The sequence below is a fragment of the Erythrolamprus reginae genome, chromosome Z (genome assembly GCF_031021105.1).
Source record: "Erythrolamprus reginae isolate rEryReg1 chromosome Z, rEryReg1.hap1, whole genome shotgun sequence".
Classification (NCBI taxonomy): Eukaryota; Metazoa; Chordata; class Lepidosauria; order Squamata; family Dipsadidae; genus Erythrolamprus; species Erythrolamprus reginae.
The window spans coordinates 127,892,556-127,916,612 of record NC_091963.1 but is presented as its reverse complement, the minus strand read 5'-3'; the positions used below and the strand labels follow the sequence as shown (position 1 = coordinate 127,916,612).

At 40.6% G+C, this 24,057-nt stretch overlaps 2 protein-coding genes across 3 annotated transcripts in view; one reads left to right on the top strand and one right to left on the bottom strand.

Moving 5' to 3' along the window:
- LOC139154730 (battenin-like) overlaps positions 1 to 11,314 on the bottom strand; it is a 19,226-nt gene extending 7,912 nt beyond the window's left edge. Inside the window, exons 1-10 of one of the 2 annotated variants that reach the window (XM_070729651.1) lie at positions 11,179 to 11,314; positions 10,967 to 11,027; positions 10,785 to 10,869; positions 9,764 to 9,866; positions 5,347 to 5,421; positions 5,171 to 5,250; positions 4,483 to 4,568; positions 3,698 to 3,770; positions 1,740 to 1,883; positions 301 to 431 (exon numbers count right to left, since the gene is read on the bottom strand). In XM_070729651.1, the coding sequence (XP_070585752.1) occupies positions 301 to 431; positions 1,740 to 1,883; positions 3,698 to 3,770; positions 4,483 to 4,568; positions 5,171 to 5,250; positions 5,347 to 5,421; positions 9,764 to 9,866; positions 10,785 to 10,869; positions 10,967 to 10,991 (802 nt within the window). In that variant the 5' untranslated portion in view covers positions 10,992 to 11,027; positions 11,179 to 11,314. Of the gene's footprint in view, positions 1 to 300; positions 432 to 1,739; positions 1,884 to 3,697; positions 3,771 to 4,482; positions 4,569 to 5,170; positions 5,251 to 5,346; positions 5,422 to 9,763; positions 9,867 to 10,686; positions 10,870 to 10,966; positions 11,028 to 11,178 lie in introns of both variants that reach the window. The other variant, XM_070729652.1, reaches the window with a different exon arrangement.
- LOC139154729 (golgin subfamily A member 6-like protein 25) lies at positions 11,310 to 24,057 on the top strand. Its single transcript, XM_070729650.1, has 8 exons — positions 11,310 to 11,598; positions 16,305 to 16,495; positions 16,626 to 16,759; positions 16,883 to 16,937; positions 17,011 to 17,161; positions 19,610 to 21,198; positions 21,279 to 21,469; positions 22,322 to 24,057. Exons 2-8 carry the CDS (start codon positions 16,451 to 16,453, stop codon positions 22,383 to 22,385), a joined length of 2,229 nt encoding a protein of 742 aa, XP_070585751.1. The 5' UTR covers positions 11,310 to 11,598; positions 16,305 to 16,450; the 3' UTR covers positions 22,386 to 24,057.

Sequence of the window (24,057 nt, the reverse complement as noted above, 5' to 3'; positions counted from 1 at the left end):
ACCAAGCTACAAGGAATAAATTGGAATCACTTTATAATATGTAAATGGATATTTTGCTCTTGAATTAAAATGGTAAGATATATAAGAAACACCCCCAATTTGGTGGTGGAGTGTGAATGTTTGTCTGGTGGTGGGCACCAATCATAGAGCACTTGTTGTATGTTGTGTGTGTGTTTTATATTCTCTATATATTTTTAAATCAATTAAAAAATATTTTTTTTAAAAAAGAAGAACATTCATTAAAGAAGCATGCTTTCCTCTTCTGTAGCCAAGGAAGTCACTCACACAAAAGTCACTTACTTTGAGGGAGTGTCAATCTGTCCCCGAGAAGAGGCTGTTGCATCACAGAAGGGGCACGTGGTGTTTTTGGCTTGCAGACTCCCCAGCCACAGCGAGGGGCTTGAGGAGGGGGAGTCAGCAGGAAGCAATAGCTACAGAAATGGAGAAGCAGGGAGATGGTTATGAGCTATAAAAGGTTCCTGCCAGGTTGATGTTACAGTTATTATCTTCAAAATAAAGCATAGTTTGCTTCTGGCTATCAAGAACACAGGAACACTTCAGTGGCAACAATAGAGGAGTTAGAACATAAGAACAAAAGAAGAGCCATGCTGAATCAGGCCAAAGCCCATCGAGTCCAGCATTCTGTGTCTCACAGTGGCCCACTAATTGTCCATGGGAATCTTGAGCAGAAAGAGAAGGCAAGACCCTCCCTTTCCCTTGACCCTCAACAAATGGTACTCAAGGGAATCCTGCCTGCCTCAACCAACATAGAGGCGGCATATGGACATCCGTTTCAATAACCACTTGGCATCCATGAATCTGTCTAATCCTGCCTTGAAGCTATCAAGGCTGACAGCTGTTATGACCTCTTCTGGAAGTGAATTCCATCAACCAAGGACCCTCTGGGTGAAGAAATATTTCCCTTTATTTGTCCTCGCTTTCTTACCTATGAGCTTTAGAGAGCGCCCCCTCATCCTAGTATTGTGTAATAGAGAAAATATTTTTTCTCTATCCACCTTTTCTATCCCATGCATGATTTTATACACTTCGATCAAATGACCCCTTAAATGCCGTCTTTCAGGGCTGAAGAGACCAAGGCGTTGCAACCTGTAAATAAGGGAGGTGCTCCATTTCCTTGATTCCAGTTGCATTATATCCTTCTTGAGGTGCGGTGACCAGAACTGTACACAGTACTCCACGTGTGGTCTCACCATCGATTTGTACAGAGGCAATACAACACTTACTGACTTGTTTTCGATAAGGGAAGAATTCCTCAAAGCACTTTTTTGGCTCTGGGTCCAAAGTACAGAACATTCATATATTTCATAGGCAATCAATATCCTGCTTCTTGCTTCATTTTATGCTCTCCTAGCCAGCATCATTCATTCATTCATTCATTCATTCATTCATTCATTCATTCAATCATTCATTCATCCATCCATCCATCCATCCATCCATCCATCCATTGCCCACTTTTATTATTTCCATAAATACTCTTTGCTCTCCTTATTTTCCCCACAAACAGCAACCCTGTGAGATGAGTTGGGCTGAGAGAGAGTGGGTGGCCCAAAGTCATCCAGTTGGCTTTTCTAAGGTGAGACTAGAACTCACAATCTTCTAGTTTTTAGCCTAGTTGCCTTCCCCATTAGTCCAATCTGGCTCTCAATTTGATATGGATCACCTCTCTTTTTTTGCATCTACGTGAGGCTCTCTTTGCAGGCCCCATTTTTAGACCTCACCTGGCCAGCAGGATAACAGGAACAATGGTCATAAAGAGGAGAGTGACCTGCGGAGTCAGACCTGCCAGTGTCATCCCGAGGTAGGAAAGGGCCCCGATCAGGCCAGCCCCACCTGTTCCAGAGGACCAGGCAGACACCACAGCACTTGTGGGAAAAGAAGAAAAAGAAACAACATGAGTCAGTGGTATACAACTTCCACACAATTACCTCCAATCTAACCACAGTTCTCATAAGCAAGAGAAATATGGGATTGTTTGGCATTAGACATCATTTTAAAATGATGCATATATGTACTTTTGAGATGCTCATGCTTTACTAAATTAGTTTTTAAGTCAAAAGCTGCTCAACATTTCTCATGAGCATACATTGGTATTACCCAGGTGCTAGCCAATAATAACTCTTATGTCTAATTCACATTTCTAAGCTCAACTAACTAGGTTGGATACATTTAGCTTATTTTTTTCACAGGGAAATGCATATTTATCACTACTTTCCAACCAGAATGTTTAGTATAATACATCTATCTTCTTTAAATCCTATTAAATTAGCCTGTATTAAGGCAAGGGAAATGTTACCTATTAACATGCAGAATGTATTTAATAGTCTCAGCAGTTCAGCTTAACATCAAAGCACATGTGAATACAGTCACACTAATAAATCATTATTTCTGAGTTTTGGTGGCTGCAAAGTTTATCTATAACTGTTCCTCCCACTTCTTTCCCACCAAATGTTTCTGGGCTCAATTAAGCATAAAACTTTCTTCAGAGTAAAAACTTAAGACTGGAAAATGACCTCTGAACTCTGTTATAATGCCTGCCCAGGCAGTTAGCAAGAATTATTTTGTTGGTCCACTATATGTATCCTGTCTGAATAATTTTTTTTTTTTTGAAAGGGAAATAGTTTTGACTCTATACAGTCTGTTCTGGAATTTTATAAGTTATCCAAATATTACATATTTTGATGGCTGCTTGGTATCTCTTCCTGCAATTTCTGAGTATCAAACTTGGATACTTGTAAATTTAATATGCCATGCATATAATCATAAGGAAAGATCCATGAGATCAATTCCTAGTAAAGGGTTTGAACCCCACAGAATAAAATTTAATATCTGAGGAGTTTTAAGGGCAGGATTAGTCAGATGGTGTCACCTGAAGGTCAGCATAACCAAAAACACCACACAGGATATCCCTTGTTTATGTGTGTGAAAAGAGTTGTATTTATTTGCTACAAGTGGGTGGACTGCACTTTTCATTTTCAGTTTTGTCAGTGAGAATATATGATTTGACTTTGGGATTCCAAAGTTGTGGTTTTTTTTAAAGAAAGTTACTTAGTCTTACTCTCATGACCATCATTTTGTAGAGGCGGGCTACAAGAATGGTGGAAGGTCTTAAGCATAAAACGTATCAGGATAGACTTAATGAACTCAATCTGTATAGTCTGGAGGACAGAAGGAAAAGGGGGGACATGATCGAAACATTTAAATACGTTAAAGGGTTAAATAAGGTTCAGAAGGGAAGTGTTTTTAATAGGAAAGTGAACACAAGAACAAGGGGACACAATCTGAAGTTAGTTGGGGGAAAGATCAAAAGCAACGTGAGAAAATATTATTTCACTGAAAGAGTAGTAGATCCTTGGAACAAACTTCCAGCAGACGTGGTTGGTAAATCCACAGTAACTGAATTTAAACATGCCTGGGATAAACATATATCCATTGTAAGATAAAATACAGGAAAAAGTATAAGGGCAGACTAGATGGACCATGAGGTCTTTTTCTGCCGTCAGTCTTCTATATTTCTATGTTTCTGTGGCAGTTCCTCAGATTTCCAGTTGTATCTATGGGCCCAGAAAAGCTGGACGTCTCAGCAACAAAGACTAATTTGTTAAGCAGCCACACCAAACCCATTTGTAAAGTGTCATCCACCATCCAAATCCTGAAAATTACCCTTCTCAACCTTTACCTGTTGAAAAATGATGTAAGTGCCAGGAACGTTATTTCACCAAGACCAGATGAGATACTGGCAAGCACGACACCTATATCGGTGAGGAGAAGAAAAGGAGACATCACACAAAAGAAGCCAGTCCTCTGGTTATCAAATCTCCGAATTGTGCAGAAAGCGCATGAGGCCTGGGCCTAGTTTCTTCTATCACAATTCTATCAGCTGTATACAATATGTTCATCTTTGTGCAAGTTTTACAACTTCAGAACTTTGGCAGAAATATTTAAAATAGACATATGCTTTACTGAATATTTGTTTTGCCTCCCAGAAGGAATATTTCTAGTAGTCAGGTTTCCCCTTCTCTCTTATTCTCTGTTCCATATTCACAGTCCCTTTTTAAGGAATTATTTCTCAGTGGCATTCTTTTGCCACTGAGCATGTGCTAGTTTAATATTTTGGCTCCTTTAAAATATATGTATATACACACACACACACACACACATACACACCTTATGATTTCTCAAACTATATTGATAACTTCTACTTCATTTTTTACTTGGGAAGGGCAGGAAGCAATGGCATGATAAACCAGGTGATAAACCACAATTTTGGCATATCAGGACAAGTACATTAAGGTTATGGATGGATCAAAGCCAATTCAGCTGCATTTGGTTATAAATAAAGTCAAAAGGACTTTGGTGTTGAAAAAAAAAATGGCTGAGAGAGAATGGCAAATGCACTTGTTTGCTCCAAAATTTGAATAATCATCCGTTTTAAGGTTATACACATGTGAAAATGATACTCACCAAGGAGGCTTTGTGTTGTGCTGGTGGAGAAGGCCACCAATAAAAAGCTACCCCAAGCTGAGATAATACAAATGCCAACACGCAAACTGTGGAGGAGAGGAAGAAGAAGAGGAAGAGGGAGAGAGGGAGGGAAGGAGGGAGAGAGAGGAAGAGAGAGAGAGGAAGAGAGAGAGGGGAAGAGAGAGAGAGAGAAAGAAAGAGAAAGAAAGAAAGAGAAAGAAAGAAAGGAAGGAAGGAAGGAAGGAAGGAAGAAAAGAAGAAAAGAAGAAAAGAAGATTAGTACAAACTTTTCTTTTCTCCTTGGCTAAAATTTCCTAATCCTACTGATTTCTTATCTTGATATGAACATACAGCTTTCTCCAATAGAAAAAGAAATACCTGACCAATCAGGTTTACAGTGGGGGTGTCCTGACAATCAGCTTAAAGCCCTGATGTTGGAAGAATTGGCGCTAGACTTATGGTTGGGGGTCATCACAACATGAGGAACTGTATTAAGGGGTTGCGGCACTACAAAGGTTGAGAACCACTGCTTTAGAGAGTTGTTGTGTGGGAAAAAGGAGGAAGAAGCCTTGAGTTAAAATGGTAGGATAAAAAAAAATATCTAAGAAATAATTTAAAAAAATAAAAATACCTTCTATTCTCTTATCTGCAATGATATGATAATTATTTTGCACGAGTGCAAACTTACCCATATGGGAACAAGTGGATGCAAAAAGGAGCACTGAATTTGATGAAGAGCGTTGGCAAAATGTCTGCCAGAAGTACCGCCTATATAGGATGCAAAAATATTTTTTAAATGTATTTGGTCTCAAAACCTCCCAGTACCTCGCTTCTTCCCCTGCCTTATCTGGCCTTTACACTTACCCCAGTCGAAATGGTATTGCAATCATAGCGAGAAGTATTGGCGGTGGTATTCTCTGGAGAAGCACTGGGAGGAATCTTGAGTAGAAAGCAAAAGATGGGAAGTGAAACTCAGCTGTGAGATCATGGTGCTGACTGACTGTGTTTACTGAGCAAAGTTCTCTGATCAACACTCAAAAACAGTGATGGCGAACCTATGGCATGAGTGCTACTGGTGGCACGCAGAGCCATATCTGCTGGCAAGTGAACCGTTGCCCTAGCTCAGCTCCAACACGCTTGTGTGTGCCGGCCAGCTGATTTTTGGCTCCCACAGAGGTTTTGGGAGGGCGTTTTTGGTTTCCAGAGAGCCTACGGGGAGATGGAGGAAGGTGTTTTTACCCTCCCCTCAGCTTTAGGGAAGCCTTTGGAGCCTAGGGAGGGCGAAACATGAGCTTACTGGGCCCACCATAAGTTTCCGGCTCCAGAGAGCCTCCAGGGTGCAGGAAAAACTATTTTTGCCCTTCCCAGGCATTGAATTATAGGTGTGGTCACTCACACTTGCGCGATAGCACGTGCCTATTATTATTATTATTATTATTATTATTATTATTATTATTATTATTATTAATTAGATTTGTATGCCGCCCCTCTCCGTAGACTCGGGGTGGCTTACAGCAATGATAAAAACAATATATAATGACAAATCTAATAGTTAGAATCTAAAATAACAATAATACATTTTAAAAGTCTAAAAAACAAGAAACCCCAATATATAAAAAACATACATACAGTCATATCATACACAGAAAGCTACATAGGCAGGGGGAGATGTTTCAGTTCTCCAACGCTTGACGACAGAGGTGGGTTTTAAGGAGTTTACGAAAGGCAAGGAGGGTGGGGGACAGTTCTAAACTCTGGAGGGAGCTGATTCCAGAGGGTCAGAGCCACCACAGAGAAGGCTCTTCCTCTGGGTCCCGCCAAACAACATTGTTTAGTTGACGGGACCCGGAGGAGACCAACTCTGTGGGACCTAACCGGTCGCTGGGATTCGTGCAGCAGAAGGCGGTCTCGTAGATACCCTGGTCGGGTGCCATGAAGGCTTTTATAGGTGATGACCAACACTTTGAATTGTGACCGGAAACTGATCGGCAACCAATGTACACTGCGGAGTGTTGGAGCCTATGCTCTTTCAGTACCCGAGGATAAAAAAGTTCGCCATCATTGCTCTAAAATCTCATTACATCTGACAATCTCAACAGGTCAACATCTGTTGTGGCTTCTCGGCTGCCTGCAGAGTCAATAGCAATAGCAATAGCACTTATATACTGCGTCACAATGCTTCACAGCCCTCTCTAAGCAGTTTTACAGAGTCAGCTTCTTGTCCCCAACAATCCGGGTCCTCATTTTACCCACCTCAGAAGGATGGAAGGCTGAGTCAATCGTGAGCCTGGTGAAATTTGAACTGGTAAACAACAGCTTGCAGTATTGCACTCTAAGCACCGTTCCACCAAGGCTCCTACCAACCTCAGAGGAGGCCGAGAGAGAGCCTGGGTCAGCTTCGGAGCCTTTGAAAGGCTCAAGGAAAAATAGACATAGACATTAGCCTCCTTGGCTGGGAAATAAATAGTAAGGGTTTGGGGAGTGGCCGGTTGTCACGGACAACTGTTCGTTTTTAGGATACAGCAAGCAATTCAGATTTCTGATGGACTCCTGCTGGTATGGCTATTTGCGTGCAGCTCCATGGCTCTGGCGCAGAGAAGAGCAAAAAATCTCACAAACGCGTGTGCACAAGCGTACCTGTGCAAGTTTTTGCAAGCTGAATAGGTTCAGGAAGCAAAATTGCGCTCGATTACGCACTTACGCGCCAGAGCCACAGAGCTGTGCAGAATTAGCTGTACTGGTAGGAGCCCACCACTGGCCCAAAACCAGGTCTGTTGGGACTAGTTATGTTTGGGTTTTTTGGTTTATCCACGTGAATAAAAGACTATTCTGACCCTGTTTGAAAAAGGGGAGTCGTGTTACGAGTAAGCGACTTATTATTACTTACTAAGGCTGGGTCAGAACAACATGTTTAAATATGTGTATGTAAATACAGGTATAGTCCTCGACTTAAAACAGTTCATTTAGTGGCCGTTCTAAGTTACAATGGCACTGAAAAAAACTGACTTATGACCATTTTTCACATTCACAAACTTTGCCGCATCCCCATGATGATGTGATCAAAACTCTGATGCTTGGCAACTGGTTCTCATTTATGATCCTTGCAGGGTTCCAAGGTTATGTGGTCACCTTTTATAACATTCTGACAACTAGGTTACTAACCTACCCTCTGCAGTGCTTCATTTAACAATTATGGTCATAAAATTGGGCAAAACTCTCACTTAACAAATGAAATTTTGGGCTCAACTGTGGCCATAAGTCGAGGACTACCTGTAAGTATGGTACATCATACATATAGAATAGAATAGAATAGAATAGAATAGAATTTTATTGGCCAAGTGTGATTGGACACACAAGGAATTTGTCTTGGTGCATATGCTCTCAGCGTACATAAAATAAAATATACACTTGTCAAGAATCATGTGGTACAACACTTAATGATTGTCATAGGGGTCAAATAAGCAATGAAGAAGCAATATTAATAAAAATCTTAGGATATAAGCAACAAATTACAGTCATACAAGAGTATCTAGATAGCGTAGTGCACACACACACACAAAAACCAACCCCAAAACCAAACAAGGAGGTGGGATTCAATGAATAATATCATTGGAAGCTCTGAATTATATCTTCCTGAATGTCGCATGAATGAATTTTAAGAAGATGCAGAAGATTTTTAAAAATGCCAACAGTCTTTCAACACCATCTTTCACATAGTGCCTGTAATCCTCGACTTACAACCACAATTAAAAACCTGAATTTCCTTTGTTAAGCAAAGCAATTATTAAGCGAGTCACACCCAGTCTTACAACCTTTTTGCCATAACTGTTAAGCAAAACCATTAAGCAAATCATTGCAGCTTTTATGGCAATCCAGTTTCCCAAAGTTTGCTTTTGGGAAGCAAACTAGGAAGGTCAGAAACAACAATCACCTGATCCTGGAATGCTGCAACCCTCATAAATATATACTGGTTGCCAAGTGCCTAAATTCTGATCACAATAAGTGCAGAAATACAAGTGAAGGTTTTAAGTATGAGGACAGCTGTCACTTTTCCCAGTGACATTATAACTTTGAATAGTCACTAAACAAATAGTTGAAAATCAAGGACTTATTGACCCAGATAATCAGTGTCAAATGGTTCTCTGCTAAGAAAATGTATTTTCTACCACACAGGTAATCTAATAAAATAAACTGCAGCCTTCCCAGGATCTGGCTATTGGCTCAATTGGTTGAAACTAATAGGAGAAAAAGGCTATATATACGCAGTCCTGCTTCATTTCACATTCACTGTGGCAAGGGGGGCGTTTGCCCAGGTTCGCCTGGTGCACCAGTTGCGACCCTATTTGGACCGGGAGTCGTTGCTCACAGTCACTCATGCCCTCATCACCTCGAGGCTCGACTACTGTAACGCTCTCTACATGGGGCTACCTTTGAAGAATGTTCGGAAACTTCAGATTGTGCAGAATGCAGCTGCGAGAGCAATCATGGGCTTTTCCAAATATGCCCATGTTACTCCAACACTCCGCAGTCTGCACTGGTTGCCGATCAGTTTCCGGTCACAATTCAAAGTGTTGGTTATTACCTATAAAGCCCTTCATGGCACCAGACCAGGATACCTGCGAGGCCGCCTTCTGCCGCACAAATCCCAGCGACCGGTCAGGTCCCACAGAATTGGCCTTCTCCGGGTCCCGTCGACTAAACAATGTTGTCTGGCAGGACCCAGGGGAAGAGCCTTCTCTGTGGCGGCTCCGACCCTCTGGAATCAGCTCGCCCCAGAGATTAGAACTGCCCCTACCCTCCTTGCCTTTCGTAAACTCCTCAAAACCCACCTCTGTCGTCAAGCATGGGGGAACTGAGACATCTCCACCTGCCTATGTAGTTTTCTGTGTATGATATGACTGTATGTATGGTTTTTTTATATACTGTATTGAGGTTCCTTGTTTTTAGATTTTTTAAATGTACAATTGCTATTTTAGATTTTAAATTATTAGATTTGTCAATACATATTGTTCTTTATCACTGTTGTGAGCCGCCCCGAGTCTGCGGAGAGGGGCGGCATACAAATCTAAATAATAATAATAATAATAATAATAATAATAATAATAATAATAATAATAATAAATAATAAATAATGTTCCTTATTATCTCATATTATTTTATTTTCTTTGTACTTATTTTCTACATATTTATTTCTTCCAGTAATTTTGATATTTTCTCTTGACCTGTTCCTTATTCTGCCTTTACACAAATAAACACACAGTCTTCTGTCTTGCACACTTACAGGCTCAGTCCCATTGTGCCCTGGCACCTTCTGGTGGCTGAGGATGTCATGAGCTGCACTTAGCATCACCACATAAGCAAAATTGTTGCAGAGTCCAAGCAGCCTGTGTGAGGAGACAATTTAGGAAACATGGGGGTTACCACATATACTTACATCAGTGCTTGGGTTTATAAAATGTGTTAAACTATAGAATGGATACTTAGTGTTGGATTACTGGACCGTACAAACTCAAATATTGTGGTTTACTGCAGTGTTTTTCAATCTCAGCAACTTTAAGATGTGTGGACTTCAACTCCCAGAATTCCTCGGTCAGCATGGTTGACTGGAGAATTCTGGGAGCTGAAGTCCACATATCTTAAAGTTGCCAAGACTGAGAAACAAGTATGAACTTGGTTGCAATAGATCCAACCAATTGAGGATTTTTAAAGCATTACGGGAACTATTCTTTAACCATTGTGTGACCTGTGTCACTGTTGTAATTTTGTTCATTTTTTATTTTTATTATAGATTTTTAATTGTAATTACAGGCCCACCTCCCTTTCACAACAGAGCTCAGATGCATTGCAAGCAGGGTTCAAACACTGATGGGGTCCAGATAAATTTAGTTATGTTTGTTGCATCACTCGTTTTTTCAGACTGTATTTTCAGACTATATAAAACGCTATCACCATACTCAGAATTCCCCAAAGCTCTGATGCATGCAACCTAATGCATGCAACTGGTTGTACAAAGTGCGCTGCAAACAAATAGGAGGACGATTGAAAGTCTGATTGAAAGAGGGTGTGTAAAAATATCAAGTTTGTAGAAAAGATTCTCAGAAAATAAATGTGGACGCAAGGCAGAAGTGCATAAGCTGATGTGCTAGCTGCAACCTGAAAAAGAAGCTAGTTTTCACACAACAATAGAGATGAAAGAAGAACTACTTATAGTAATAATTGAAGACGTGGTATGGAACAATTGAAGACATGGTATTGAACAATTGATGTCTCCTTGAACCAAAGAAGCAGCATAAAGGAATCACCAGAAGCCTATATTGTTTCTCCACTGGCTGCAAGTATCCAAGGGGGCTTCGGATTCCACAGACTGCACCACATCATCATTTTCCTCTGTTTGTGGGGAGAGAACAAGCACAGTTGTCAGAATTGAGGAGACATTCGGGAAGGAGAGGGAATGGTGGGAATCTGAACGTGAGAACAGACTCACCCTCAGAATCATCCGAGTGCCTCATGGCAGGAGGCAGAAATCAGGGCGCCAGAGGGATCACCTATAATTAAAAGGAGGGGGGAACGAAGAGGAGGAGCATGAGTGCACAACAAATTTTGGGACTTTCAGGGACGCACTTGAGATGCTCCCTCTAGCTGGGTGCGCGCCCCGTCCCGTCCCGTTCATCTCTCTGGCTAAAGCAGCGCCGCTACCTTTAAGAAAACGTTCCGATTAGACTTCTCCGCAAATCTGCGGTCAGAGGATCGGAAAAACTGACACCGAAGTCGTAGGCACGGCAACCCTACTGCAGCTCCTACTTCCTGGTTGGATAGCACTTCCTCCTGCCACGCAACGTCCTCAGCTGGGCTTTGCTCTCAATGGCTAAGCCGAGAGCGCGCACGGGAGGACCAAGGGAAGCCGGTTGCGCGCTCCGGTAAGGCGCAGGATGGCTGCATTGGAGAGACCCCGCGGAACCCCCGTTAGTGTTGTTTAAAAGAAGGGGGAGTCTGGTATCTGGGAATTCCTGCAGATGTTGGTGCTTTTAAACACGTTTTCCAGAGCTTTGCATGCCGCATGCCTGCTTACACACCCTAAAAGATGCGTGGCGATGAAAGGATGTGAGTTTCCTCAATGTATGTTTTTCACTACAGTTGGGGTTTTTTTTGGGGGGGGGGGCTTTCAAAGTGGTGAAGGTGGGGGGAGAGGTGTAAAAATATCCAAACCTGATTTGCAATACAAATCAACATTATGGAATTGCTATAAAGCCTCACATGCAGACTGAAACAACAGAAGCTTCTCCCTGGTGTAGTAAGTATAATGTGTTATGTCGTGGAAAGACTGAGTTAAGTTCCACTTGGCTGTTGGAGAAAACTCCTGAGAACAGAAAGCCAGAAAACAAATGCACCATCAAATAAATCAACTCAGAATTCTCAATTGTGGCACAAGTTGTTTTGAACACATCAAGCAAAGATCTAGCTCTCTGAAAAAGACTCTAATGATGGGAAAGGTAGAAGAAAAGAGAAAAAAGGGGACAGCCAGCTAGGTAGATGGATTCAGTGATGGGGGTCTTTTGAAAGATTTGACAGATTGTCCTGGATAAAATCTACCTATGTGTTTGCTAGGAGTTGAAAATAACTTGATGGCACATAATCCATCATATGCTTTTAGGAGAAACACAGGATAAAAATCAGTCCATAAGGTCCAATCTAGGTTGAAGTATCCTGTTCAAGAAAAAGTCATCTTGATGTTATTGTAAACAAGGTCTCACATCAATTTAAGGTGAAACTGAAAGCCACCCCAGTTTTAATAAACAATGACTCACTTATAATATCCATAAACAATGGGATAATTTAAAAAAACAGTGATGGCTGTGTGCTCATTAATAGGAGTAATATCTTTTATAAAAGAAGATTACCAGCCTTTCAATGCTGAAGTGGACACTGTACTCTAAACATTTCCAGTTGACCAGTAGACATGCTTTTTAGTATCCTGTAATTAATTAGGAGTATTCAAATTCCCAGTATGTTCATGTAGGTATGTTTCTACCGCCTGTTTTTATAAATTGTTGTCATTTTTAATGTTTTTAACCCTATCTTAGTTGCCCAGAGGCACCTGGAAAGTAGGAAGCTATATAAACTGAAAAATAAAGTACTGTCTCATTCTTTTCACAATATAATTGGCATTACTTGGTGGTTTTTGAACTGAGATCAGCCTTCTAGTCTACCAACCACTCTTGGTACTTTTCCAGAGTTCAATTAAACAACAAGCTTATCTCAGAAAAATCCACTGCCTTGCTAAGGACCTCAAAATAGTGCATTCCACAAAGTCCAGCCATTCTTCATGTAGTTTACTCAACTCTGAAACCATTTATTCTTTCTCAATAATACTGTGTACTTTTCCACCCAATAATACAACACCATTTGGGGACCAGCTCTGGATCTGATTCAGAGGAACGGAGTCAATCTATTTCTGTCTCTTTTAATTTACAAGAAACAACTACAGTACATTAGAATTTTAATATGAATTGCTGCCGTTCTACAAATCCAGTATGTTGGTAGAAATTTGTACTTTTGTCTCCCTACTCCCCCATCGGAAATCCATTCTGTTCCTGGAGTATATATGTTTTGTAAGAATTTTTCCACCACTGTCCCCAATCTATATCAAAGTCTTAATCCAGTGCCTCGGGGTGGTTGATGTCTGAATGGGAAGGAACAGTTAAACCCTTGCGAGACTGAATGCCTATGGATATAGAATGCTTTTTTCTTTATGTGTGATTAGACACACAAGGAATTTGTCTCCGGTGCATAAGCTCTCAGTGTACATACAACAATAGTGATAGATCAGTATCATGGCATTGGACCAGAATACCTCCAGAACCACCTTCTACCGCATGAATCCCAGCGGCCGATAAGGCCCCACAGAGTTGGCCTTCTCCGGGTCCCGTCGACTAAACAATGTCGTTTGGCGGGCCCCAGGGGAAGAGCCTTCTCTCTGGCGGCCCCGGCCCTCTGGAATCAACTCCCCACGGAGATTAGAATAGCCCCCACCCTCCTTGTCTTTCTCAAGTTACTCAAGACCCACCTATATCGCCAGGCATGGGGGAACTAAGACATCTCCCCCAGGCTTTCTTATATTTTATGTTTGGTACGTATGTGTTGTATGGTTTTTTTTAACAGTTGGTTTTTTTTATATAATTCTTATTATTAGATTTGTTCCATTGTTTATACTGTTTTTTATTGTTGTTGTGAGCCGCCCCGAGTCTTCGGAGAGGGGCGGCATACAAATCTAATTAATTAATTAATTAATTAATTAAATAAATAAATAAATAAATCATAGTCATTGTAAAAGTACATTCATGATAAAACATTAGATATAACACTTAGTGATTGTCATGGACACTAAATAAGCAATAACTTAAATCATACTAGGGTACTAAGTAGACAATATAAATCACAAGATATAAGCAACAAAATTATAAGAAAATAAGGAGTTAGATAATAGGGAAGATGAGAATAATGGTGATAATACTGCCTTTTTAGATAATTTGACAGTATTGTAGAAATTAGTTTAGTAGAGTGATAGCATGGGGAGGGGGGAGACCATTGTGTCTTGTTGGTCTGATGTGCAGTACCCTATAGTGTCGTTTTGAGGGTAGAAGTTGAAACAAGTATGTCCAGAATATTCGTGAGGAGTTTCTGGAGATATTTCACAGCCTTCTTTCTGGCTTGTGCAGTATACAGGTCCTCAATGAAAGCACATTGGTAGCAATTGGTGGGTTTTTTTTCCTGTCGTTCTAATTATCTGTTGAAGTCTGTGTTTGTCTTGATTGATTGCAGTGCCAAACCAGGTGCAGCTGACAGTAATTTCTCTGTAGAGCTGTATCAGCAGCTCATTGGGCATTGAACTTTCTGAGTTAGTGCAGGAAGAACATTCTTTGTTGTGCTTTTTTTAAATAACATTTGATGTTAGGTGTCCATTTTAAGCCTTGACATATAGAATCTAGACACTTCAAAATCTTTATTGTTGCTACTGCGTTGTCTAATATTGTGAATGGTGGTAGTGTAGGAGGGCATCTCCTAAAATCTACTATCATTTCCACAGTTTTAAGCATGTTCAGTTCAAAACTATTCTGGCTGCACCACAAGGCTAGAAGTCTGTATGCAGATTTGTCATTGTCTGGAATGAGACCAATCATTGTTGTATCGCTTGCAAATTTTAGCACTTTAACAAAGGAATCCTTTGAGATACAGTCATTGGTATATAGAGAGAAGTGGAGAGACCGTGCAGCCCTGGGGATCCCCTGTGCTAATTGTACAGGTATCTGATGCGATTTTGCCTAGCTTCACCTGCTGCTTCCTGTCTGTTAGAAACTTATGATCCATTTACAAGTGTGGTCATATTTAGATTATTTGGATCTGGGGACTTTCCAGCTTTAGACTAAATAAAGAAGTTACATGTCCCATTCAAGATTGGTCTGATGTGTAATTTGAGGATTGTTATGGACTGACAACACTGCTCAGACAGAAGAAGGCATCTGCTATTTGGCCTTTGCACAGATTAATTTTGTACACCAATTGTGCCTGTCCTTGGACTGGGAGGCCATGCTTACAGTCATTCAAACTTTAGTCACCTCTTGTGTGGACCATTGCAACAGTGTCCACATGACTCTAACGTTGAAGATCACTTGGAAGCCATGGCTTGTTTAGAGTGCAGTAGCACAAGCAATTCACATTATACCCAAATAACAATATCTGCTTTTTGATCTCTGCTGATTGCCATATGTATCTATTGTTCTCTGAGATGTCAACCTCTTTTTGTCGTCGATGGTGGTAGCGATGACAATGTTTCGTATTTAATAGTGTATTGCCACCCGACGCCATTATGGAATTGGGTGGCTTTACAAATTTGACAAATACAACAAGAAAACTAGCAATCATAAGGTAAAGGTTCCCTTCACACATATGTGCTAGTCGTTCCTGACTCTAGGGGACGATGCTCATTTCTGTTTCTAAGCCAATGAGCCAGCACTGTCTGATGATGATTCCGTGATCATACAGCTGGCATGACTAATTGCCAAGGCCTATGGAATGCTGTTACCTTCCTACCAAGATGGTCTCTATATTTCTATTTGCATTTTTTGGGGAATTTTTAAATTTTTTTCTCTACCATATTTATACATATATATTAAAATATATCAATAATATGCATAATTGTGCTTTTCTTGCCCTCCATCATTCTAGAATCAACCTCCTACCGTATTATGTACTTATTACTTCTAACCATCAGTCTGTTATTGTGCATTTCTTCACACTCTCCTCCCTCTTATCCAATCTCTCCCCTTCACTTTCTTCCCCCTTCTCTCTCCCTTCCTACTCTTTTCCACTCCTTTTCTTCTCCTTCTATCTTTCTACTTCCTCTACCTCCTTCCCTGAGTGATTCTTGTTTTAATCCTCCTCATATTTAACTGACTGACACTACATTACCAATATCTCTTCTAAGTTTATTATTATTAATCATTTCTATGTATATAGTTCTTTGCTTTAGGTATATGATGCTACTCTAGTGCTGCCTCCTCAAAAGCTAGTTTTGTCATTTGAGTCTCTCATAATTCATTCTCTAGTTTTCCTTTGTTTATAATGATTGTAATTCAACTCTACTTGCATTTTTTACATGCTTTCGAACTGCTGGGTTGATAGAAGCTGGGGCATGTAGTAGAAGCTCTCTCCATTTATTACATTTCCTCCAGTTTGAGGTTGATTTTGACAGTGTTTGATAGTGAGTGACCATTCACATGCTTCTTGTTTCTATAGGATATGGTGTGCTTTTGTTTCTTTCACAGCTACGCATAGTCAAAACGAACTATGGCAAACTCCAAGGCAAAAAAAAGAAAAGGATGTGGTCAAATACTTCAGTGACGTTAACTTCCCTCTTTGAGGAGAAGGGGAAGCCACTTTGTACCTTCTCTCCAGTTACCCCAGCTGCATAATGGAGTATCTTCGATCATTCTTTGGGAGCTTGCAACAGGCTTTGGTTAGTGGCACCCTGTCACCTCTCAGGCTTTGGAGGGATCCAGAACTTTTGGTTTATCTTAAGTGGGTTTTGTGACTTCCTGTACTAGAAGTACATATTCAGTGTTTCTTTCTCTTCACTCCATTTTCAGGATTTTGTTTCCTCGTTCACTACTTACCTTTTTGGAAATGAACCTCATCCAGGAGCAGAAGAGGCAGGAAGTGGGAGGGAGATGAAGAACTGCAGAAGCCACCATGATTCTGAAGTGGAGACAACATACTCTGGGTAACAAGAATATGATGTGGAATAATTGTTTCTGTTGGAGTTTGTTTGGTAGTTCTGACCAAACAGTGACCTCTAACTTGCCATTGGATTTATTTCTCCTTTCCCTCCTGCCTTCTCCTGCAGGGATGTTTCTCCAAGGGAGCAATTGAAGGTCACTGAAGGTCCTTCCACAGCGGAGGTAGGTGTTGGTTAAGAGGAGGTGGAGTAAAATCCTTCTGTGCACCACCTTCAATAAAGTCCTTTCTTTTCAGATAACCCCACTCGGTCAGGATTCTCAAGAAGATTCTCAAGGAGAATCAGAAATGGCAGTTACTGGTGATCAGACAATGGAATCCTTTCTCAGTTCTTTCAAATTCCCCAACAGACGTGAGGGACAAGAAGAATCTGAACAAAAGTTCTCAGGTGACTCAAACTTATGGAATGTTGGTGATGCTTTATTATGAGGAATGGAAGATTCCCACAGCAGGAAATCTTTCACTGATTTTCTTTTTTTTCCTTTTCCCCCCTTTTTCTGCGAGTGGGTTTTTATTATTCTCTCCCTCTGGACTTTACAACAGCATAGATGGTAACATTAAATTAAACAATGCAAACAATGTCAGGCAAAAACATAACATTTCTGAAAGACACAAAGTGAAGTAATTACATTTAAGAAATTGGAAGATTATACACTTAAAAATATTTGAAAAAAGTAACGTAACTAAAAGATAATATATTGAATAGTTCTATTGAATATTTTTAAATTATGAGGAGACTTGGTCAAAAACACGGTATTAACAAAAACGGCCAATGTTTTCCTACAATTTTTCCTCAGTGTTTACAAATGTGTTCAAAAGGCTGCTGAACTTGAAAGATTGTCCTACTAGGGTGGATTGTAAAACAAGCTTGCACAATATCCAGAGCCACATACTCCTTTTTCCTGTCCTTGTGTCTTTGTGTGTGTATAGGAAGTTGTATTTCAGTTGTGAGTTTTGCACATGAACTGAAATATATCTGCTTTTATTGTCAAATCCTGGTTGCTTGAATAAGGGGCCAAATGTTTATTAGTCTATTTTATCATTTCATAATTTAATAAGAGTGGAGAATCTACATTTTATAGTTTTCACTTGTAATCAGTTTTTCATGTTGTTTTTCTCCCATCATTTTCTGAATACTTTCACATACAACCCATTAAAGACGAAAGGGTTAAACAGCAAAATGGTGTTTCATCACAGATAACAATTGATCTGGGAGTATCCTCTTTCTTTAGCATACATTTATCTTAATTTATATTTTTCTCAGAGCTCAGGACACCGGAAATAAAGATTCTCTTTCATCACTACATAAACACTGGAGATGAATTATGTTAGGATTAAAAAAAAATATCGGAGGTTCCCTGCCTAGGTCCAAATTCTTCACCACTGTATCATTGATTCTCAAGCTATATGATTTAGCTTACGCTGAAGAATGCTGAAAATTATATATGTGTAATTTTATTGGCCAATGTATATTATGTGCATGCAGGCCTCTTTATTGATAATGATTATATTGTTACGCAAAGATTTGACATTAAATGGTCCTCCATAATTTCAAATTATCTTGTGATTTGACCAAAAAAATTGACAAATTTTTGTCTCAGCTTTGTATTTTTTAAAATGAATGTATTAACTTGCTTGAAAAAGGTAAAATAGGGGTTTTTTCATGTACAACAAGAAACACATGTGAGAGATTATTTATATTCTTGGTTGTTCTTCCCTTTGGTATGCTCTTCAGCTCTTCTTCACTTGGATTTTGACTTCCATAATTTCCAAATAACATGGCTTTTTATTATGCTAGCTGTGAATTATGTTAAAAGTTAACACACTTGGCTGCAAAAGGCTAGAAAAGACTAATATGAAACAATTGTCCTGTTTTTCTAAATGCCCAGAGTTACAAGAACGTTTGTTCACTCGTTCATTCATTCATTCATTTGTTCACTCATTCATTCATTCATTTGTTTAGATTCTATGCTACCCAATCCCAAAGGACTCAGGGCAGCTTACAATAATATAAAAAAAGATATAAATACAATAAAAAGATGTCAAATATAGAAATCTAAAACTATAAAACCCCAGTTTGTCCAATCAACACACATCCATACCATTCAACACGATTCGGCCATGACAGATGTCAAATTTATGTCCCCCAGGCCTGCCGGCAAAGCCAGGTCTTCACGGCCTTACGGAAGGTCAGTAGGATGGGAGCAGTAGGGACATCAGGGGGAGTTGGTTCCATAGAGCCAGGGCGACAACAGAGAAGGCCCTCCCCCATGGCCCCGCCAACCTGTCTTTCGTAAACTAAGACTCATTTATGCCGCCAGGCATGGGGGAGTTAAGATATTCCTTCCCCCTAGGCCATTACAAGTTATGCATGGTATGTTTGTGTGTATGTTTGGTTTTATTATAAGGGTTTTTAGTTGTTTTATTAATTGGATTGCTACATGCTGTTTTTATCATTGTTGTTAGCTGCCCCGAGTCTGCGGAGAGGGGCAGCATACAAATCCAATAAATACATAAATAAGCCTGCATTGTCGACGGGACCTGGAAAAGGCCAACTCTGTGTGATCTTATTGGGAGGTATGCGGCAGGAGATGATCCCATAGATAGTCTGGCCCTAAGCTATGTAGGGCTTTATAGGTAATAACCTATAAAGGGTATTCTATGCTCTGCTTAATTAGGACAGTATTTATTGGCCATACTAAATCGGAATATTGAAACTACTGTATGGATAAAAGGAGCAGGCCCCAATCACAGAAAGCTGCTTTAAATTCTTGGATGACCCGTCCCGGAGAGAAACCCAAAATCAATTGTATTCTTTCTTATTTTTGCCCCACAGCATCTTCTGTCTGCCTCGGTGATACCCCTGAATTAGGATCAACAACACCTATCACTGACATCATCCAACAGGCACCCTCGGAGGCACCAAACGTGACCGAAGAATCTGCTTCGGTGGAAGTTGCACAGGAAGACATGATAGAAGATTTGGCAGATGCAGTTTGTAGTCAATATTATAGTCACTTGAAGCCAGATGAACTTTTGCCAGAAAGAAGAGAACTTGGGCAAATGGAATTGGCAGGAAGAACAAGGATGAGTCAGGAAGCAGAACAAGACAGAAATGTATTAGCTGAAGGGATTGAGCAAGAAGCACCAAACTGGGCAGTACCTGTAGAACAAAAAGGAGGGCCTGAAGGCGCAAGGCAGACTGGGGAGATTGTTCAAGATAGTATGGAAGAGAGGGCTGAGCTTATGGATAATCAACAATTAGAGGCGGAGAAAGAGCAGGAAGAAGGAAAGGCGGGTGAGAAAGTGCAGGGAGAGATGAATACGGTAGCGCTAAACGAGACAGAGGATAAGGTGCTTGAAGAGGAAAGAACGGTTGGAAAAAGTCAGCTATGGGATGAAGAAGCAGAAAAAATCAGAGAAGATCAGGAGAAAGAGTTGGAAAAGATGTTGTGGAATGAGGGAATTCAGCAAAAGCTCCTAGACAAGGAGGAAAAGCAGAGAGGACAAGGAGATGCAACATGGGATAGGGGGACTCAGCAAGATAGATTGGAGGAGGAGATGGCTAAGACGGTAAGGGACCAGCAGCTAAATGTTGAGAAGGAACAGGAAGAAGATACAAGGATGGATGAGAACGAACAAGTAAAAACAAATGTGACAGCAGAAATTGAAAGAGACCAGATGAAGATGCTAGAAGAGAAAAGGAAAGGTGAGAAAAGCTGGAATTTGGAAGGATGTTTAGCAGGAACTGAAGAGGGGAAGGAGAGAAAGGTGGATGAAAAGAAAAGTGGACTAGAGGGAGTCATTTGGACCGATAAACCTCAGTATGATATACAAAATGTTACAATAGTGAAGACCCAGGGTTTAGAATCTGGGGAGGAACAGGGAGAAGGCACGGAGCTGGACACAGATGACCAGATAATGAAGGAAATAGTAACAAAGGACGAAGAAGTTCAGCAACCATTGCTGGACAAAGTAGAGATGGACACAAGCCAGAAGGCGGCACTAGAAGGGGAAGAAAATGAGAGTTTTTTATACTGGGAGCCCAAAGAAACTGAGATTATGATAGAACAGAAAAGTGGGCCACCAGAATTGGAAAAGAGGGAGAATTGTAAAGAGGAAGATTTACCTGGGAAAGGAAATACAGAAGAAAATCTGAAGCAGGAAGGAGAAGAATCTGTGGAAAATGTGATACATTTTACAGGGGAAGAACAGGAACAGCAAATAAGAGAAGAATGTTGGGAAAGTAACCAGGAAGAACAGCCTGAGGTATTGGTAGATACTTGTGGTCTTAGTGTAGAAATGCTGGAAGTGGCTGAGACTACATCAGACCAGTCAAACCAACTGGAAGAGACCACAAAGAACCTGGTGTGTCTGACCTCTCTTGATACAGACCTGGCTGGACCCAGAGCTTTCCCACACGATGTAAGCATAATGACAAAGGAAAGTGGAACGTGAAAGTAGTTCAGGAAAGTGAAGTAATCATATCCATCTCTATTCTGCAGGTCACAACACTGGACAGCAGTGCCCAGAAGGAACGGGTGTTGCTACGTCGTAAGAGCTCCATTCGACGAGCGCCCAGCGTGAAGAAACCAAAGCCATCAGCAGAAGAGGCTCCAACAGAAGAGACAAAGATGGCTGAAGATGCTCCAACTTTATTGGAAGTACCAAAGAGACAAAAGCCAAGATTGTCTGGGTAAATCTCACCACCACATGCAAAAGTAATTGAATAGTATATACAGTGATACCTCATCTTACAAAAGCCTCGTCATACAAACTTTTCGAGATACAAACCCAGGGTTTAAGATTTTTTTGCCTCTTCTTACAAACTATTTTCACCTTACAAACCCACCGCCGCCGCTGGGATGCCCTGCCTCCGGACTTCCGTTGCCAGCGAAGCACCTGTTTTTGCGCTGCTGGGATTCCCCCTGAGGCTCCCCACCATGGGAAACCCCACCTCTAGACTTCCGTGTTTTTGTGATGCTGCAGGGGAATCCCAGCAGTGCAAAAATGGGCGCTTCGCTGGCAAGGGAGGTCCGGAGGTGGAGTTTCCCATGGAGGGGAGCCTCAGGGGAATCCCAGCATCACAAAAACACAGAGGTCCGGAGGTGGGGTTTTAAGGACTTCGGTGTTTTTACGATACTGCGATTTCACTGATGCCCCCTTCACTGGGAAACCGCACCTCCGGAATTCGGTTGCCAGTGAAGCGCTCATTTTTGCGATGCTGGGATTCCCCTGCTGGGGTTCACCCTGCAGCATTGCAAAAACACAGAAGTCCGGAGGTGGGGTTTCCCATGGAGGGGAACCTCAGGGGAATCCCAGCCTCGCAAAAACGGGCGCTTCAGCTGGCAAAAGGGGTGAATTTTGGGCTTGCACGCATTAATCGCTTTTCCATTGATTCCTATGGGAAACATTGTTTTGTCTTACAAACTTTTCACCTTAAGAACCTCGTCCCGGAACCAATTAAGTTTGTAAGACAAGGTATCACTGTATTAGTGTTGTTTTCTTGAATTTTGTCTTAATCTACCCATTTATTTTGCTTTCCCAGGTTTGGGCCCATGCACCCCAATATGATGGCTGAACTTCAGATGCGCCTGCAAAAGCCAAAGTGACTTGATGTTTCAGTAGCTTTTTCAAGTAATGAGCTTGCATGTTTTTGGCTCTATCCTAGATCAAGGCACCCTAGCCAATAACTTTGAAAGCAACGGAGGCGCCATCTCTATGTTCTCTGAAAACTGAATAAATCAGATGCCCATTCTAAATTATATGGTTATATAATGAGGAAACTTTGTGTACCATAGGAATAGAAAATATGAGAAGTATTCCTGGAATATCTCACCAGATCTGATATCTTTATCTCTTCATCTGAAATGGGGAACTCCAGTATAGGTTTCCTTCTATTCATATCATACTTTGGAAAACAAAGTAATTACCGGTAGGTGGAAACTACCTAACAATTTTGGAAGGTTATCTTTAGATTCCACTATATGGTACAGAGTCTTTCCTCACCGTGTATCAATTTAAACCCATTCTATATTTTACAACAATTCAGTGAAACGGAAACATGTCTGAAGAGATTACTATATACATTTGAATCCAAGAAGTGTGTGTTGATTAATGATAAGAACTGAACTATCATGATATTATGTAGGACAAAACTTGGAAGACTAGATCAAGAGATACTGCCAAGGGAACAGTCAAATGAGAGGCAATAGAGCCCTCATTTGGATAGTAGGCAGGGCCGGAGGCCCAAAAGGGAATGTTCCTAGTTTCTTGGGCTATAAAGGAAACAGGAGAGGCGTATTTTCAAATTTATAGGATTCTGTCAATGTAGCTTTACCATGAAGCTTTCTAAGGCCAACAGCTACAGTTATAGAGGAGAATTAGCACATATACAGTAGTACCTCTAGATACGAGTTTAATTCGTTCCAGAACGGAGCTCGTATGTCGAACAACTCGTATCTGGAACAAATGGCTTTAGACTTTGTTTTTCCCCTCCGAGATAACCAGAAGCAAGGATTCTTGCGCCATCTAGTGGACGCTCGGCTCGTATCCCGAATTTGAGCTCGGGTCTCAAAAAGAAATTTCTCTCCCCTCGTGGCTCGTAACTTGGAATACTCGCATGTGGAGCAGCTCGTATCTAGAGATACTACTGTATTTAATCTTTACTCCATCTGTCAGAGTTTTCCAATATTGCCCCTCCCCATCACAGTCTTTCTCCCTACTCAGATTAGGATTTAGGCAGAAGATTGAAAAGATAACAAATGTTTGATTGATCAGTATTTTTACTTCCAGGAGGACATAGAGATGCTTTTAGGATTTTCTTTTGGCAAGTTGGCCTAAGGTTGAATGCAATGCATTTTTGTGGAAAAAGGCTTCAGCTGAGATAATTACTTAGTTTGGTTGGTCTTGCAATAATTTATTTCTCAAGTGTGAAAATGCTTTTCTCAGGCCAATGGCTACAGGACCACTTTCCTGGACCCAGTTGGAGACATTTCTACCTTTTTAGACTTGGGAATGATGGTTTTATTTTTACTGTACTTATTTTATTCAATTTTAATTGCTACTTTTAATTTTGTTACTTTTTACCATAGTATTTTTACTTTTAATTGGTTTAAGAAAAAGTGAAATTCTTAATATTTAAGCTTAGTTGTTATCTTTTATTGTCTTATTGCAACACAGTAAATGTAAATACAATAATGTATTATTATTGCAATAAAATAAAAGGTTGCTAGCTTTGGCAATCAACTGCCCTTGAACTCTTAAATAAATCAGTAAAATGCA